This window comes from Diplotaxodon limnothrissa, linkage group LG17 (genome assembly GCF_057381915.1).
Source record: "Diplotaxodon limnothrissa isolate DT_005_m linkage group LG17, D_limnothrissa_male_GT1.1, whole genome shotgun sequence".
Classification (NCBI taxonomy): domain Eukaryota; kingdom Metazoa; phylum Chordata; class Actinopteri; order Cichliformes; family Cichlidae; genus Diplotaxodon; species Diplotaxodon limnothrissa.
Genome location: NC_140612.1, coordinates 15048924 through 15066227, shown reverse-complemented (window position 1 = coordinate 15066227; position 17304 = coordinate 15048924). Strand labels below are relative to the sequence as shown.

Below are 17304 nucleotides of genomic sequence, written 5' to 3'. Positions count from 1 at the left end.
AAATTGCACCTCTTTAAAATGCAGCTCAGTTAAACTTAGCTCCAAGAATAATTTTCACCGACAGTTCTGAGATACGCTGCATGTTATTCTTGGATGCGGTTGTAGGACCAGCTTTAAAATCGCATGACAAAAATATCATACACATTAAAAAAAACTGTATCACCAACGTAGCCTGGAAAACATTTGCTAGTTAGATGAAGTCAGCTATCTCATCTTAGCATATTTATATGCATATTTATAATTATACGGTTCTTGGAGTGAGTGCATACACTCATGAAGTTTAGTAACTTCCAGTCACTGCAACAAGCCCAGGTACAGTTTACCGACGGATGGGTGCAGGACCTTGAAATGCACCGTGTAGAACGAAAGACCATCGTACGTATCATAAGTTTACCAGTCTCACAAATCGTCTTCATAAATACACATTCGTTAACCGTTTATTAATATAACCTTTGAGCTCAACGGTAATTAATTAGTAGTGGAAATAATTTCTGGTAGCATCACAGAAATGTAGCAGTGACAATAATATTGTATGCTGTAATCGCACTGGGCAATTAGTGATACAAAAAACCTGTTTTATCCTGTGAATAAAAGTACATGTTTTTGTCAATGTACCATAATAACAGAAGCGAAACGCAATATTGTGTCAGGATAATTTACTATTTATGCACAATAAACAAAGGAGCATAGCGCGACAATTTCTGTTCAGCGCCAGACTTGCTTGTAACCTATATCACTAATTATGTTATGAAAATGACGTATTAACTACAACAGCAGACTGACCTTCGTGTAAATGCTTGGAGCAGACTAACCTGTGAGCTGGAGTGTTCTAGGACGTTATATTTGATCTTTGAATGGCTGCAATCCAGTCGCCTCTTTGTTACTTCGGAAACATGGCTCGAACAATTTCTCTTCAACGACGTAATCCGATAACAACCGATCTCTTTACCCGTCGGCTTCCCGTGGCTGTCATGCGACCGGCTATTGCAGTTAATAATACAACAGCTTCTTGACATTTTTGTGTTTCTTTTTATCGCTGTGTGACTGATTTTAATTGAAAGCCTGCGTGCGCTAGTACCGCTTGCCACGAGTTCCCAGAATCCTTTGCGGTTCTACCCGTGAATGACGTCACATTTTCAATCTCCATATAATATGCATGTTAAATTTTATATTTGGGGTAAAATATCAAGTCTTTTCAAGTAAACCGGTTCAAGTCCAAGTCAAGTCACAAGTCTTAGAACATTTTTTCAAGTCAAGTCTAAAGTCATAAAATTAATGACTCGAGTCTGACTCGAGTCCAAGTCATGTGACTCGAGTCCACACCTCTGAGCAGTGGTACAGGAAGAAGTCTGCATCCTTCAAGGAAAACATGATTTCCATGCAGGACAATGCTCCATCACACGCGTCCAAGTACTTTTTGGGTTCATTGAGAACATGGTTGTTGTTCAATATTAAAATTATTCCTCAAAAATGCAACTTGCCTAATAATTCTGCACTCCCTGTAGAGGGTGCATTCAAATAAACCTGATCACTCTTTCTTTAGCAGTTAATATACAATGAGCTAACATTGTAACAGAAACAATATGTACTCTGTGGTTATGAGGTTAGTACCAACTAATGCAACCAGTCACTGTCAAACATGTAACATCCATATACATATGTGTTATACTCTGTATTTTGTTCTTACCTTCACTTGGTCTATGCTGTACACCTGGCCTTTTTTTTTAAAAATTGCTATGGCTATATCTTCTCAAACATCTTCACTTTTAGCTGATGTGAGAGATTTTACATGGTGTTCAATATGAACCAGCCGAATCAGACATTGCAGAACGGGTGCTGTACATTTAGCACTGAAAGAACTGACATAAAAAAAAGCAATAAAGTCTGATTGACTGATAATAAAGACCAAATAGTATTTGATAAAACTGAAAGAATAAGAACAAAACAATAATAATTGTAAAAAAACAAATGTGACAAATAAAGGCTTCATCCATCTATCATAACCTTGGAGTTGGACTTCACATTTTTCTACCGCAAACCGACAAGTCAAACACATCAGATTTTTTTTTTTTAGGATGACCTGATTCTTATCTACAAAGTCTAAAAATGTCTGTTTCACTACATTTTTAGATACGGCCAAGTAAAATAACAACACAGGTATTTAATATGTAAAGATTACAATTAGAATTCTATTATTCTTTTCTAATGTGTCGAGCCTCTCATGAAATATACGCGCGTTACATCTGCATTTCAAACGCGTGCATGATATCATCCACTAGGTGGCAGCAGAAAATAAATGACCACATTGCACCACTTAAACACTTCCGGGTAACGTTTGTTCGATTGTAAACACTTGGGGCTTTAATCTGAGTTGTGTAAGGTGTGCAAATAGCAGAAACACACAGGCTGTCGTTTGTGAAACACCACATTTTCGGTTCCCGTGTTTAATACGGAGCCTATTTACTATTACTCGGTTATGTTGTTCCTCCGGACCGCGGCTTTCAGCGCCAGAGCTCTGGCCGCTCTGCGCCGCGGACCAGCCGGCTTAACCGCCTCCAGAGCGACCGCTACGTACGTCCAGGGCCAGAGCCCCACACCACGCATCCGAGAATACTTCTACTATATCGACCATCAAGGACAGGTAAGAAAGTAAACTAGCTCTTCAAAAAGTAAACATCCGGAGTCTCCCTTTAGCAGTAAATATCATGTTAACTTTCATTCCTCTACTTGCAGCTTTTCCTCGATGATACCAAAGTGAAAAACTTTGTCACCTGCTTTAAAGGTAACCAAGAAACATACAGCACAGACTTATTATTTATTTTGACATTAAGAAATGACAGCGTTACAGTACACAGCAAAACTCTTGACTGGCCCATCATTTCTTTATAATTGAAAATGGGCAATGTATGTAACGATTTATTAAAATATCCAAACATGCATGGAAATACAGTTTAAGGCATAAACAGTTTGTATAATTCTAACGAGCTTGGAACCTCTCTCTCTTGGATTTTGGCACTCTTTTGTTCTCATCCCTTCATTAATTCTGAGGTCCAGGCTCAGGGAAGATAGTGTTTTGTTCTTCCGTCCCGTTTGGTATCCTCAGTACATACTGCCGACAATTTGAGCCCAAAATGTAAAGTTTGTATTCATCACTCCATACGACCAGTTGTCATTGATTTTTCAGTCCGGTTCTGGTGTAATGGTCACACCCCTTTTTCCCATCCTTAAGAATGTCGTCGTCTTCTTCTTCTTCTTCTTCTTCTTCTTCTTCTTCTTCTTCTTCTTCAAGGTACAGCGTGTAAAATATCACCGCTATATGCTGGTAGATTGCAGTTGACTGATTTCTGTTTTCTTACGCCTCCCAAATCATGTGCATTATCGTAGCTTTAGTGACTTCTGTAGAACAAACAACTCTGGCCAGCGTTAATCTGTAGTAAGAGCAGGCAGTCAGTCCACTATTTACCTCAAACATCAGAATTCTGAGTGTCCACATCTGTTTATTCTGGAGGATGCTGCAAAACTTTGTGAATGGAGTCTGATACACATCAATGAATCACTTAAGCTCACGTCTGTCAGATGACATGATATTGAGATGAGGTGATGAGGATGTCCTGAATTTTTCTGTTGGTTAGCGGTGCTGTTTTACCATTGTTAGCTGCTGTTAGGCAGCATTGATGAAACTTTCTCTGAAGTGGATCAAACCTTGCGGTGAACCCCAGGAGAACTGACGGCTCTGACGGCATCCCATGGGATGTTGTTAAAGCCTGCGTGAAACAACTGTCAGGGAATCCTCACCATGCTGTTCAACCTCTCCCCGACTCATGCCACCATTCCCACCTGTCTGCCTTAGCCATCATTTCCATCCTCCAAAAGACTGGAATAGACCGCCTCAATGACTACAGACCCATAGCCCTTACGTCTGTAGCCATGAAGTGTTTCAAGCAGAAGGCCCAACAGCAGCTGCACTTTCTACGCATCCTGAGGAAGAATAACCTGGACCAGAAGCTGCCGCTGGTCTTCTACCACACCTCAGTGGAGAGCGAGCCGTCCTACTGCCTGGGTGTTTTGTACTCCACTACTGAGCCCAGGATGTCCCACACCTCCAGACTCATGAACAGGTTCTTCCCTGGGACATTTAGACTGTTAACAAAAATTGTTCTCCCACACCCCACCCCTGCCCACCATCCTCACCAATATGAGCTATGGTCTGAGTAAACCTCACCATTCAGACCACTTACAAGAATGATACACGTGATAATGCACTGCTTCCAAGCACTTTGTTCTCCAGTGTGTGCCTTTATTTCCTTTTTGATTGTATATATTTCTCCTGTTTGTTATTTATTCCTTCTGTCTTACTGTTATTCATGTACAAATGTTAAATGGTTATATTTGAACCATTTGCGCTTTTTAAATTAAAAACAACTTATAAGGTGTATTACATATGCGGCCGGTCCTTAGCTATGTACATTAAACACATGATGTAGAAATACTTCAGAAAATAAGTGCTTGAGACCACTTATACCAGGTATTTCAGTTAATTATAAAAATGTCTGGATTCTTGGATGCAAGGAACCAGACTAAAGAAATGAGAGGTAACTTGTGACATTTCACAATTCGCAATTCACTTAAATTGCAGCCAGCTTGAATACATTGTAGTGTTGTACATTAAACTGGGAAAAGAAAAAAAAATTTACTTTGTGATAATCCTTGAGAGACATTTAAATTGTGTTACACTGAGATGATAAACTGTGACATTTAATTATGGATTTAATATCACATTCTTATGTTATACTAAAAAAGTTTTATACAAAATGTAGTGCGATGTTCATATACAGTTGAATTATTTTAATTTCAAGTAAATTGCATTAATACCACTTGTGAGACCATTACTGATGCCCTCATTTTTTATTTATTTGTTTTTTGTTACCAGATAAGGAATTCCTAGTCTTCTTCTTCACTCGTCTGCGCATGAATCATAGTGGTCGTTACGAGGATGACTTCCCCTTCCTGTCACTGTGCGGCAGGGAGAGGAATTTCCTGCGCTGCGATGACCGACCTGTGGTCTTCACCCACCTGCTGCAGAGCCCCACTGGACCGCAGGGCGAGCAGGAGCTGCTATCATACTGTGGCGGCGCAGAGAAACTCTCCGTCCTGTTCCGCCCCGAGGCGCTGTACATGCATCCTGTCAGCGGGCGAGTTTACCACCCCTGCTCAGAGCTTTCAGGTGGAGTCGGCCTGGTCAGGTCGGCTCTGGCAATTGAACTCAGCCCCTTCTTTGTGTATACACAAGAGCGAGACCAGTCAGGACAGCCTACATACTTTGTATGGGCAGGACAGAAGCACGCACTGACCAATGAGCTTGCAGGATACTTCCCTGTAGCTGAGCAGGGCAATGGACACCAGGGAGAAGTGGGATAATTTGGTAATGATTCCAGACTGAGTTTAAAATCTTCTTAGGGATGGGATGTGTGAGAAATGAGAATCACTAATGAATAATAGCTCCAACATTTTTTTGGCTTGCAAACAAAGAAATGCCTTCTTTTGTCAACGTGTTTGAGGCTGTAGCCCACTAAAGGTGTCACATTTGAATTCGGTTTATGTGCCTGAAGCGATGAAATTATCCAGACAGTCAAAAGAGTACAGCTGTCTAGTGTTTAGGACTGTTACATTGCAGCAAGAAGGTACCCAGTTCAAATCCAGGCTGGGACTTTTCTGTGGGTTATTTGCTCTGTTGTGGTCTTCCTGTGCCTACGTGGGTTTCCTCCTCTTGCTCTTTCCCACAGTCCTGAGATATGCGTATTTTAGGAAGGATATTATTTATACTTCTGTTCTATTAATTAAGCTGTTCTCCTGAGGAAACTTGAAAAGAAATCCAAGTTGTTGTATCACAATAGAATGTGGTGTAAAACTGAGTTTTTTTTAACAGTTGTATATATCATATTATAGTTACAGTTTTTGCAAATTTAGGTGCAATTCCTTTTAAAGAAAGATTCAGATGTAGCCTCACTTTTAAAAGTTGAAACTTGATACAAATGCATTCATTGTGTTGAATGCAAAGTCTAAGAGTATTCATTTGAACACTGTAAAATCACAAGCAGTGTGAACTGAAGTGTGCTTTGGAAATATTTTGGAATTAAACTAATAACATATTCCAAGGTTTAGTTTTCAGTTTATTTTTGTCACACAAAAAACAAAATGCTTGGACACTGCTAGCATGGGCGCCTACAGAAACGCAAAGCAGTAGATGAAGCATCGCTGAATATGTTTCCAAACCAACTTCATTCTAAGCCAAAGACTAGAAAATATGGTGAAGCATATCTTCCCTTTGGTTTCACCTGCACAAGTGCCAAGGTAGGTCTCCACTGCAGAATTGGTTTTCCCTTCGTCGGGAGCAGCGCTGGGCTGTTTAAATCACGGACAAACAGTATCCCACATTCGTGATTTAGTTCACAAACACTTCTTGTAATGACTAACTACTCCTGACATTTTGGAGATATACATACTATACTTTATAGAGTAAAGTTACAGTGGGATACAAATGATATCAAGCTGATCCTGCCACGATTTGTTCCCCCGGTTCAAATCACGGACAAACAGTATCCCACCGTTATTTATGTTTTAAACCTGTTTTGCTCAGAGAGGCATTTTTTGAAAAATGTATTGATAGCAATGTTGAATATTATTACACAGAAAAAAAACAACTACATGTAAAATAATTACACCGTGACGCCTCTGCCTTTGTAAATGGAGGGACAGTAACTGCGTGTGTAAATGTAAGCCTGTAAAACCTGAAGATGGTCAGATTAACACATTTGTCTCTATCTGCCAGTATGCAATTCATCTCATGTAAACAATAACGTGGCGCACAGGGTGATGTGGAAAAAGGCACATACCTTTGACGTTGCATGATGAACTCTGTATTCCTCGTCCACACGTAAACGCAAAAAAGGAGTTTTAAAAAAAATCTCCGTTTTCGGTGATTCGAAACGCCGTTTACGTGTGGACGAAAGGTCAAAACGCATAGAAACAGCTGCGTTTTCAAAAATACCCGTGTAGATGTGGACGTAGCGTAAAAGAGTTAGTAGTTTATTTTCTTACTACCTGTAATTTATTGCAGGTTACTTGTATTTGCTTAATTGTTTACTAAATGTTTGAGGTGTGAAATAAACCGCAATGGAGCAAAATATGGGTGTGTGTGGTTGGAGGATGTGTTAGTGCGTGTGCGTGCGCGCGTGCACGCGGTGGGGGGGGGGGGCGAACATTTTTCTTGTAAAACAAAGGGGGGCCAGCAAAAAAAGTTTGGGAACCACTGGGTTAACTAATGATTGTACATTGCCCATGCATGTGAATGTGAGTTTGAATAGTCTGCCCCTCTGTGTTAGCTTTCCGACAGACTGGTGCCTCTTCCCCTGTTGCAGCTGGGATAGGCTCCTGCTGCAAACCGCTCAGGTCCTATGGCTGCACAAGCCCAAATCATTAACCCTTCACCACTGTGCTGTGTATTACAACTAAACTTCTCCACTTTGCTCTTATCTGTCCAAAAGACATTGTTCCAAAAGTCTTGAGATTTGTTCAGGTGCAACTCTGCAAATCTAAGTCGTACTACCATGTTCTTTTTAGAGAGAAGAGACTTTCTCATAGCAACCTTCCAAACAAGACATGCTTGTTCTTTCTTTTTTATCTACATTCTCTTGTCATAATGGTTAACATTTAAAATCCAGAGGCCTGTGGCTTTATGGTTGTTGTTTTTTTTAATGTTCTCTAAGCATAAAGCAGTATGACCTTGGAGTAAATTTGTGTGATGTTCAAGTCTGGGAACACTGTGGGAGTGTGTTAAAACAACTCCTGCTGTGACTGGCCCTCTCAATTACCTATGGAAGCACTAAGGATGTGTTAGTTTTTCATAGGACTGCATAGAGTCACGGGAAGACTTTTTCACATGACTCTAGCTCATTGCCAGATTTAATTTCAGCTTGACATAGTGGCCTGCAGAGAACAAACTAAGACCAGTCATTACTAGATTGTTGATAACCAGAGATGGGCAGTAACGCGTTACAAGTAACACGTTAGTGTAATCCGATTACTTTTTTCAAGTAATGAGTAAAGACAGGGATTACTATTGCAAAGAAGGTAATTCGTTTACTGTTACTTTCCCGTGAGCACGCTGCGTTACTGCATTACTAAAACCATGATTTTTTTTGTGTGTGAGTGTCTCACGACAGTGACCTAAGCGAGTGCGGCATTCGTGGCAACAGCTGCGTGCAGATCAACAATGGATAATATAATGGATACTATAATATATCTCGAGAGAGAGAGTATGACCGTGCAGCATTTAAAGTGTGGAAGTACTGACCTTACTTTGAGTTTGATTCCGTAAGTGACAAAAACATTAGCGTCTGCTGTTCGAAGAAAACTTTTACAGCATCTGTTTGAAAGTGTGAGTTTAAACACAAAAGCCTATTTTTTATATGCTGGAATGTGCAGAAAATAGGTTTAAATGTTAAACAAATTTCTTCCAGTCAGAGAATGTTGCATATAATTAAAGTTTTGCTTGATGCATAAAGTTTAAAAATTAAAACTAATAAAACAAGTTTTAAAAAGAGACTTTTTCATTTGATTACATTTTATATGATGGATTATGCAGAAAAATGGTGTAAATGTTTTTAAAGATTAACTAAGTAACTAATTACTTTCAAAAATAAGTAATCAGTAGGGTAACAGGATTACTTTTGGGGGGTAATAATCAGTAATTAGTTACTGATTACTTTTTTCAAGTAACTTGACCAACCCTGTTCATAACTATGCAACTGACAAATAAAGAATCTTGAATAAGGTTAAAACCAGAGGATGCTTGCTGACATTTTGGAATAAATTTAGTCAGAAATTAGAAATAATCAAATAAGATATTCCAACATTTTCATGGCTCATTATAAATAAAGACTAATTTTGTAGTTGCAATATATGCATAGATGGTGGGTTTTTACATTGCGAGCTGAAGGATCTCGCTCCTTCACAGCAGGTGGCCACATGGACGCGATATTTTGAAAGTGAATCCAGTTTTCATCATCCAAAATTGCGTTAGGTTAAGCGCATGACTCGTGACACGGGCTGACACTAATGGGAATCACTAGACCATAAATGTACGCCAACAAAGAGACTAACTGAAAAGTCTTTAATGCAACAACGTGAGCCGTGGCTGTATCTCCCAGCTGCCCCGCTCCGTCTCTGCCTCAGGGGGTAAAGGAGTCGGTGGGAGAACTGCAAGTCCCAGAGGTCTCGGCATCAGCCCTGGGAGAACATGGCAGCGCCGTCCAGCAGCAGCACGTGCAGCGGGGTTATGGAGCGGTGTATCCGGGAGCGGGTTCCCCCGCTGCTCACCGACTTGTACCAGTTCACCATGGCGTATGCGTACTGGCGGGCCGGTCGCCACGACGAGCACGCCGTGTTCGATCTCTTCTTCAGGGACAATCCGTTCGGCGGAGGCTTCTCGCTGTTCGCCGGGGTGCACGACTGTCTGCTGTTCCTGCGCAGCTTTCGCTTCGCAGACGAAGGTGAGGAGATCAACTAACTACATGTTACTGTCACTGACTACAAACTGGACATAAACGCTAGATTAAATAATAAAAGTCTCGTTATTAATCCGCTGACAGTCACGTTTCTCTCCCGTGGAGCTCTGGTAGGCATACAGAACTGGTTGCGCAATACTACTTATTATTTCTTAAGAACTGGAAAAGAGAAAGTAGTGACTTGTGAAAACTTACAGAAGCCCAAGAAGCAACTGTGCTTCTTTAAGTTCGTAAAGTCCAGTTTCCCCAAAGCCGTTAAGAATACCACCATTAATCGTATGATCGTGTTACTATTTGTTCCACCAGCAGCAGCTTTGCTACTCCAGGACCGATTTAACCGCAAAAGGCACACAGGGGCTCTGCAACCTTGGTTTTATGTAGGAATATAAGCAAATCATCTGTAGCCCACTGCACATCTACTCAGACTGACTGCGAGGTGTTAGTGCTCTGTCTGTCTGTATGAGAGTGACAGCAGTCAGTCCGAGTGGGACCACTGTTGATTTTGGATACACAGATATGCCAGTCCAGCATCAGTATCGGATAACATGACTGCATTAGATGTTGCTACCTATCCCAGTAACTAATGTTAATGTGCTGCCCTCGCTTTGATATAGGACTGTTTCAGTGTTTGAAAGTGATGAGGTTTGCACAGTAGTACACAGCAGAGGAGCACTGTTTCACACTGCCTTCAAAGTGGTGGACCTATGATGTTCCTTCTATACATGTGTTGGAACGTGTACTTGAGTAAAAACAGGAAATCTATTTTTCTCTACCACAAAAGTATGGTCTAAAGTAGCATAACATCATCAGTTAAGTAAAACCACCAATTTCTTTGCAATACTTGAATTAATGCACTTTTTAAAACTTTAGCAGCTGCACAGGTGAAAAGTAATCAGCGCTAAGACAGGATCACTGTGCCACACTTGTGCAACAAACATGTTTAGTCTAACCTTCGTTATAGTCGCACCACTGATTTACAGGAAACGATGTGATTTTTTTTTTTTTTTTTTTTTTTTTTTTTCTGTTCCTGTGAGTGTAGGTGCGTGAGACAGGAGGACAAACAGAGAAGTGAGTCAGGAGAGTGTTACAGGGTTGTGTTAACATTTTGTGTTCATGGATCCAGATGTGGAGTTCCTGCGCTCTGTCATGCCTCCAGACACTGACCCTGCCTTCTTCCAGTTTCTGCGATGCCTCGACTGTTCGGGTGTAACGCTCCATTCCGTCCCCGAAGGCACTGTGGTCTTTGCCAGGGTGAGCTATGAGTCTTTAAGGTTAAACTGAGGTTCAAAGGTCACAGTCTGAGGGACTAACTAGTGCTGCATGTCATCATATCTTCAGGTGCCTCTCATGGAAGTGGCTGGTCCACTGGCTGTGGTACAACTACTGGAGACAAGTCTATTGTGTCTTGTCAACTATGCCAGGTAATACATAGTCATATTTCTGTCTTTCCTGGAAAAGTAACGTCCTGGTTATTTTCCCATGTTGTGCCATCTTTAAAGCTACTGCGTTCACCCCGAGGACCTTAGGAAATATATTTCTGAAGAATTCTATTTCATATTTGGGAAAATGTAAATAAGCTTATTTGCGATATTTTGTTTGTTGCTTTCATGGAATATAAATGTCATATACTGTAGCTTCATTGAAGCAAAGCTAAATTTATATAATGGACTGTTGCTTCAGTGTCCTCTCTCTTCTCTGTTGTCAGTCTGGTCTGCACTAATGCTGCCCGTTTCCGTCTGGCGGCAGGCCCTAAGAGGAAGCTGCTGGAAATGGGCCTCAGGAGGGCTCAGGGTCCAGATGGAGGACTCACCGCCTCCCGATACACACACATCGGAGGTGATTGCTGTGTGATTACTTTGTTTTGATCCTCCCAGATCTCGACAGATAACTTGGCACATTTGTGGAGTTGTCACTTAAAGGCTGCTTTCCTATATATATATATATATATATTTTTAAATGCCAATATCAAAAATCAGAAATGTGATTTTTTTGATATTGGCATTCCATCCAACGAAACTCATGAAGAGGACGCCTGTCTTAATGAGAGGATAAAAGCATCCATCTGTAACCTCTGAAGGAATGTAGCGATCTGGACTTCATTTCCATGCTGTCTTACACAGCGTGTCTGCAGTATTTACTGAAATTCCCAAAGAACATTACTATATGACATCAAATGAACAAAAACCAGCATGTTTTATGTTGAAATAATGCATGAAATAATGTGGAAATGATTTTCTTCTGTTCTGCATACACACAGAGACTTTATTCCATCTTTCAGGGTTTGATCTTACCAGTAATGTTCAGGCTGGTTTCCTGTTTGGAATCCCAGTTGCAGGGACCATGGCACACTCGTACGTAACTTCTTTTACCTCCCTGGAGGAAGTGTGGCCGCAAGTGAGTATGTGCACTCTGTCTTTACGTCATCTGAATGGAACCATACCATTCAGATAATTGAGCTACACATCTTATGTGTTTATACTGGCAAACCAGAACATGACTTCCATTTTACACTCGGCAGGGTTTGTAAAGATCAGCTGTGACATGTTCCACGACTCATTAATGCAAATATCCTATGAGCCAATCACATGGCAGCAATGCAATTATGGCAGCAATGCAATTAAGCGAATTAAAACATTACTATACTAGCAAGGTCTACCAAAAAAGCTGGTCTGGGAGTTTATGTAAGGTAAAGGTGATGTAATATTAGAGAGAATGCAAGAATCAGACCACTCGGCGACAGTGAGGAGGACACCCCCCCCCCCCCCCCCCCCCCCCCTCTTACCACACTCCCTGCCGGTGCCTGATGCCCTCGTGTGTTGGTGGTTCCCGGTGTCTGGGACTGGGCGCTCAGGTATGTACTGGCTCACTCCCAGTGGCTGCTTGACAAGGCCTGGCGCCCGGGACTTGGTCGGGCCCCTTCTAGGGGGTGGGGCACCCCCTGACAGTGGGCCCCTGGGCCCGGGATTCGGTCCGTCCAAAAAACACAAACTACCAGAGAGAGTTGACAAATGAAAATGAACGACGTGCACCAGTGGCATATAAACACCACAGTCCCCAGCCACCTGAGTTATCACCACCAAAACTACGGGATGGTTCAAAAGATTCAGCTCCCATTTGAACCCTAATTTCAAAAGTAGAGAGGGTATCAGTCTCCTGAGGGCTGGTTTCACAGGAGAGGCACACGTTAGGCTCTCCTTATGTTGTAATTTGGTAACTGAAATGCTCTATTGCATTTAACAAACTCTTAAACGTCTTGTTTGTCTCTTTACAGACACTTTCGGCGGTGAACGGGGAGCATAATCCAGTCGATATCATTTCTTTAACAAAAGGCTGGCTGAGTCGTGTGTGTGATCTTCTGGGAGCAGAGCCAGGGAAGATCCATGAGGGAGAGCTGGCTGCTTTCTTGTCTTATGCCATCGCGTATCCTCAGAACTTCCTCCCAGTGATTGACAGCTACAGTGTTGGCTGGTAACTCCTGCCTTACATTAAGTTAAAGTTAAAGTTTACACTGCATATATGAGATAAAGCTGACAAATTGGCAGTTTGGCTAATGAAAGCCAGAAAACTAAGAAGCTCTAAAAACTAAAGGAACACTTTTTAATCAGAATAAAGCATCTAGTCACTGAAACTTCTGGGATTAGAGTTAAAATAATGAGACAAGCCCCAAAACAAAGGTGGAGGCCACTGACATTTTTCCCTCATCTTTTCTGACTGATTTATTCATTGGTTTTGCATTTGGCTACAGTCAGAGTCACTACTTTTAGCATGAGGTGATACCTGGACCCTACGAATTGATGTTGTAGAGGTAATCCAACTCCACATCAGTCTATCACAAGGTAGGCTGGGTCTTCCAGCAAAGTTTGAAGTGCATGGAAGAGATTCCAGGAGACAGGCGGTTGCTCTAGGAGAGCTGGACTGTGCAGGAAAAGGTCTTTAACCCACCAGCAGGACCTGTATCTGCTCTTTTGCGCAATAAGGAACAGGATGAGTGATGCCATAGTCCTATGAAATGACCTTCAACAGGCCACTGGTGTGAATGTCTCTGAGCTAACAATCACAAACAGACTTCACAAGAGTGCCTGATGACCTTGGAGCACAATTAGCATTTTCCATACAATATTAGAACTGACAGGTCCACCACTGGTGCCCTGTGATTTTCAGTTTAAGAGCAGGTTCACCCTGAGCACATGTGACTGATGTGTCTGGAGAAGCTGTGGGGAATGTTATGTAAAATCATTAAACATGACTGGATTGGTGGTGGGTCATTGATGGTCAGGGGAGGCATATCCATGGAAGGACACAGACTTGTACAGGCTAGGCAGTGGCACCCTGACTTACATTAGGTATCAGTTTCATGTGATGAGAGTATGCAGTCAGCTCCTGGAGGACGAAGGAATTGATATCACTGACTGGCCCTTCTCTTTTAAGCCTTGTCTTTTCTCCATTCCCTAGCTTTGTTTCCATTAAACAAAGCTAAACACAAAGCAGTTCAATGATCTCATCTATTCTGTGTGTAAATATAATTTCAGCAGCGGCATCTTGAACTTCTGTGCTGTGGCACTGGTACTGTGTGAGCTGGGCTACAGGCCGGTGGGGGTTCGTCTTGACAGCGGGGACCTTTGCAAGCAGTCCCTTGATGTGCACCGTGTCTTCAGACTCTGCAGCGAGCAGTGAGTAAGGTGTCCTCCCGTCTGTCTTTAAACTTACAGTGAGATATGTTCTGACTCCTCCAGAGATCTGTGGCTCGCGTCTAATTTTGTGTCACTGCTTTTTGATTCCTCTCTTATTGTTCATTTCATCTCTGCAGATTCTCCATTCCTGCTTTTGATTCCCTGATCATCGTTGGGACTAATAACATCTCAGAAGAGAGCTTGGCTGAAGTCAACAGTAAGGTAAATTGAGTGGCCATACAGGGTAATTCATTAGGAGTCAGTCAAATTTTGTGACTTGTAAAAGTGACTCCCTGCAAGACCTTTCCATGTCAGCTTGATGTGTCATTGTCTTAGGAGAACGCGATCAGTGTAGTTGGTGTTGGAACACATCTGGTGACTTGCACAAAACAACCTTCCCTTGGCTGTGTATATAAGGTGATTTAATGAGAATTCACACTTACTAGCCTCTCTCCTCTCCTGCCATGTTTAACACCTGTATGGTTTTGTTTGTTCCTCTGTTCATTAGCTGGTGGAGGTGAGAGGAAGACCCAGGATGAAGGTCAGTGAGGACCCAGAAAAGAGCACTGTTCCTGGGAGGAAAGCTGTCTACCGGCTAATAGATCCTGAAGGTGAGAATTGAGTACTACCTGCTGCAGCTGAGCTTCTTTCTCTGTGTGGCACAACAACAGGAACGCCACAAATTACTTGTTATAAATGATCAGAGACAGGTCCGTGAATGGCAGTATGATCGTCCCTTTAGGCAGAAATGAATATGTTCCTGTAAATCTATAATTGGTTTCTGTCCTTTCTCCTCTGCAGGTCATCCATTTCTAGACGTGGTATGTCTGGCGGTGGAGTCTCCTCCAGAGGCGGGACTCCCACTGAGCTGTTACCCCCTGGGATGCAACCACACCGCCCTCTCAGTCACTCCAGCTCGGGTCACCTGTCTGCGTCAGGAAGTGTTTAGTAAAGGACAGGTGAGGATGGGCCGCTCTCTCAAACATTAGCAGACAGCTTATGAAGAATTGTGGGATAATCACACTGAATACATACTTTTTTTAAGCTTTGTATCTTAAAGATTTTCCATTTAGATTTTTAATCAGTGACTAATAAGTTTACAAAGAACACCAAACGTATGTAATATAACAGCAAAGAAAAGTACTTTCTTTAAAAACTATTAAAAAAAAATCACACTTCATGTACTAAACAGTACCAAACAAGCCACTATAGTGTGTGGGAGCTTTGCCTTTATGAGTGTCTCCAACATTTTCTAGGTCACACAGCCTTTGTGCAGCACTGCAGAAACTAGAGCAAAGGTCCAGCGCTCCCTCCAGACTCTGCACCCTCGGCACAAGAGACTGCAGAAGCCGGATTCCTACACAGTAAGTCTCTCAGTACAAGCTGTACTGAATGCAAGAGTACAGACCAACTTAGTCCTTCACTAAGATGCAGAAATTAACTCTCACAGATTGTGAAAGATTTCTTTACCTATGCCTGTGGCTTTCTCTTCCACTAGGTGGCCCTCTCCCAGAAACTCCACAACATGGTCAAAGAGATCCAAAAAGGAAGCAGCAACAACACCAACTTTCTTTTAGCCAACTAAAGCGAATCAAGTGTTTCCTAAATTGCCTCACAGAAGTTCTTATATTTATAGAGCATCGTCTGAATGAACCCTTACAGTGGGGACACTCCAAATACTGGAATAACAGCTGTTGTGTCGCCGGTGTTATTCAGATGTAACGAATGTTTTTAAAGAAGGATTAAAATAAAGGTGTTTAGTGCAATGATCATCAGGGTTAGACACTCTTTCAGACATATCCTTATAGTTATGTTTTCTACATTTGGAAACTTTCGACAATAAACATCCAACAAATCTAAAAACAGGAGCCGCACTGTGAAATGAAGACATAACAGTGCAGAAATAATCATGTTCTCTGAACCAGACTTTGCTGCCTTGTTGCAGATTAATATCATTAAGTTCATGTTAAGGTGCTGAAGAAAGACGTGGTTGGAAACTAGAAAAAAAAATAGAAAGCTGCCCGTGCATTAATTATTTTTTCATATTAATAATATTCTAAACTTGGGACTAAGACTCAGGTTAGTGGAATTTTTTAAATAAATATGTAACCTCAGACCCTTTGATCATGCTTTTGAAAAAGTGGAAGCAATTACAGGTTGATATTTTAGCTCCTGTCAAAGATTATGATTTTGTTTGACAGTATAGAAGCTAAGGAAGTTTGACCCTAAAGTATTTGTGCTTTCTTATCCATAACACTTCATCCATAATCACAGTAATCAACATTTTTATGTAGGTGAGACTACACAGGATGAAGGCACTGAGGAATATCGAAATTTCAGGTTACTTTAGGTTCATCACACTGTCGTCTTTTCACTTAAATTAAGAGGAAATCACCAGATTATAGATTACGTTTCCTTTGTCTACATGATATTAATGTAAAATGATTCATATGTAATATGTAAAACACACACTTTTCATATTTAATTGTAAAATTCCAGAAATCCTGCCATGCAAAAAAAAGGTAAATTATCTTCATATAATCACCTTGAGTGTGGGGGTCTTTAAAATTCTTACTGATAACTTGTATTTAATAATAAAATCTCATCTTCAATAACAAAGGCTGCTTTTTGTGAGCAAGAAATCACCACTTCAGTTGTATTTACATCTCTGAACTTTCCTGCTGTATTACTGCAAATTATAGCACTTTTTTAACCAACAAGTGTATTGATTGTCATTGAGTGCTTGATTTATGGAACAGTTTTACCTAATGTGTTTCTTTCTGGGCTCTTAATATGAAAATAAAATGACACAACAATGAGGTTTTTATCAAATATTCACATTTGTTTTGAAAAGGTATGCTCAAGTTAAACATAGAAATGTAACAAAAAAGTTGTAAACATATTCTTTATGTTAGTAATAAACAAGCCCAGTTTCGTAGTGATATGTGTTAGTAATAAAAACCTATTCACAACTAAAGTCTCTCAAATCCAATGGAAGGACTCAGTAAAAGATAAATGGCTGCTTGTGTTAAATCCACACAGAAAAAGAAAGTTCTAAAGCTGTGTAT

The 17304-nt window shown here is 41.1% G+C and overlaps 2 protein-coding genes across 2 annotated transcripts; both read left to right on the top strand.

The window, feature by feature from the left end:
* Positions 1 to 2343: 2343 nt before the first annotated feature.
* On the top strand, positions 2344 to 5849 carry lg17h8orf82 (linkage group 17 C8orf82 homolog). Its single transcript, XM_085376363.1, has 3 exons — positions 2344 to 2641; positions 2734 to 2782; positions 4931 to 5849. The coding sequence occupies exons 1-3, from the start codon at positions 2477 to 2479 to the stop codon at positions 5416 to 5418; spliced, it is 702 nt and encodes a 233-aa protein (XP_085232489.1). The 5' UTR covers positions 2344 to 2476; the 3' UTR covers positions 5419 to 5849.
* Positions 5850 to 9145: 3296 nt separating this feature from the next.
* On the top strand, positions 9146 to 16787 carry naprt (nicotinate phosphoribosyltransferase). The gene is made up of 13 exons (XM_085376485.1): positions 9146 to 9551; positions 10690 to 10817; positions 10905 to 10987; positions 11272 to 11402; positions 11845 to 11960; positions 12838 to 13034; positions 14096 to 14236; positions 14374 to 14458; positions 14573 to 14653; positions 14745 to 14847; positions 15038 to 15195; positions 15493 to 15600; positions 15735 to 16787. The coding sequence occupies exons 1-13, from the start codon at positions 9299 to 9301 to the stop codon at positions 15819 to 15821; spliced, it is 1671 nt and encodes a 556-aa protein (XP_085232611.1). The 5' UTR covers positions 9146 to 9298; the 3' UTR covers positions 15822 to 16787.
* The last annotated feature ends 517 nt before the right edge of the window (positions 16788 to 17304 follow it).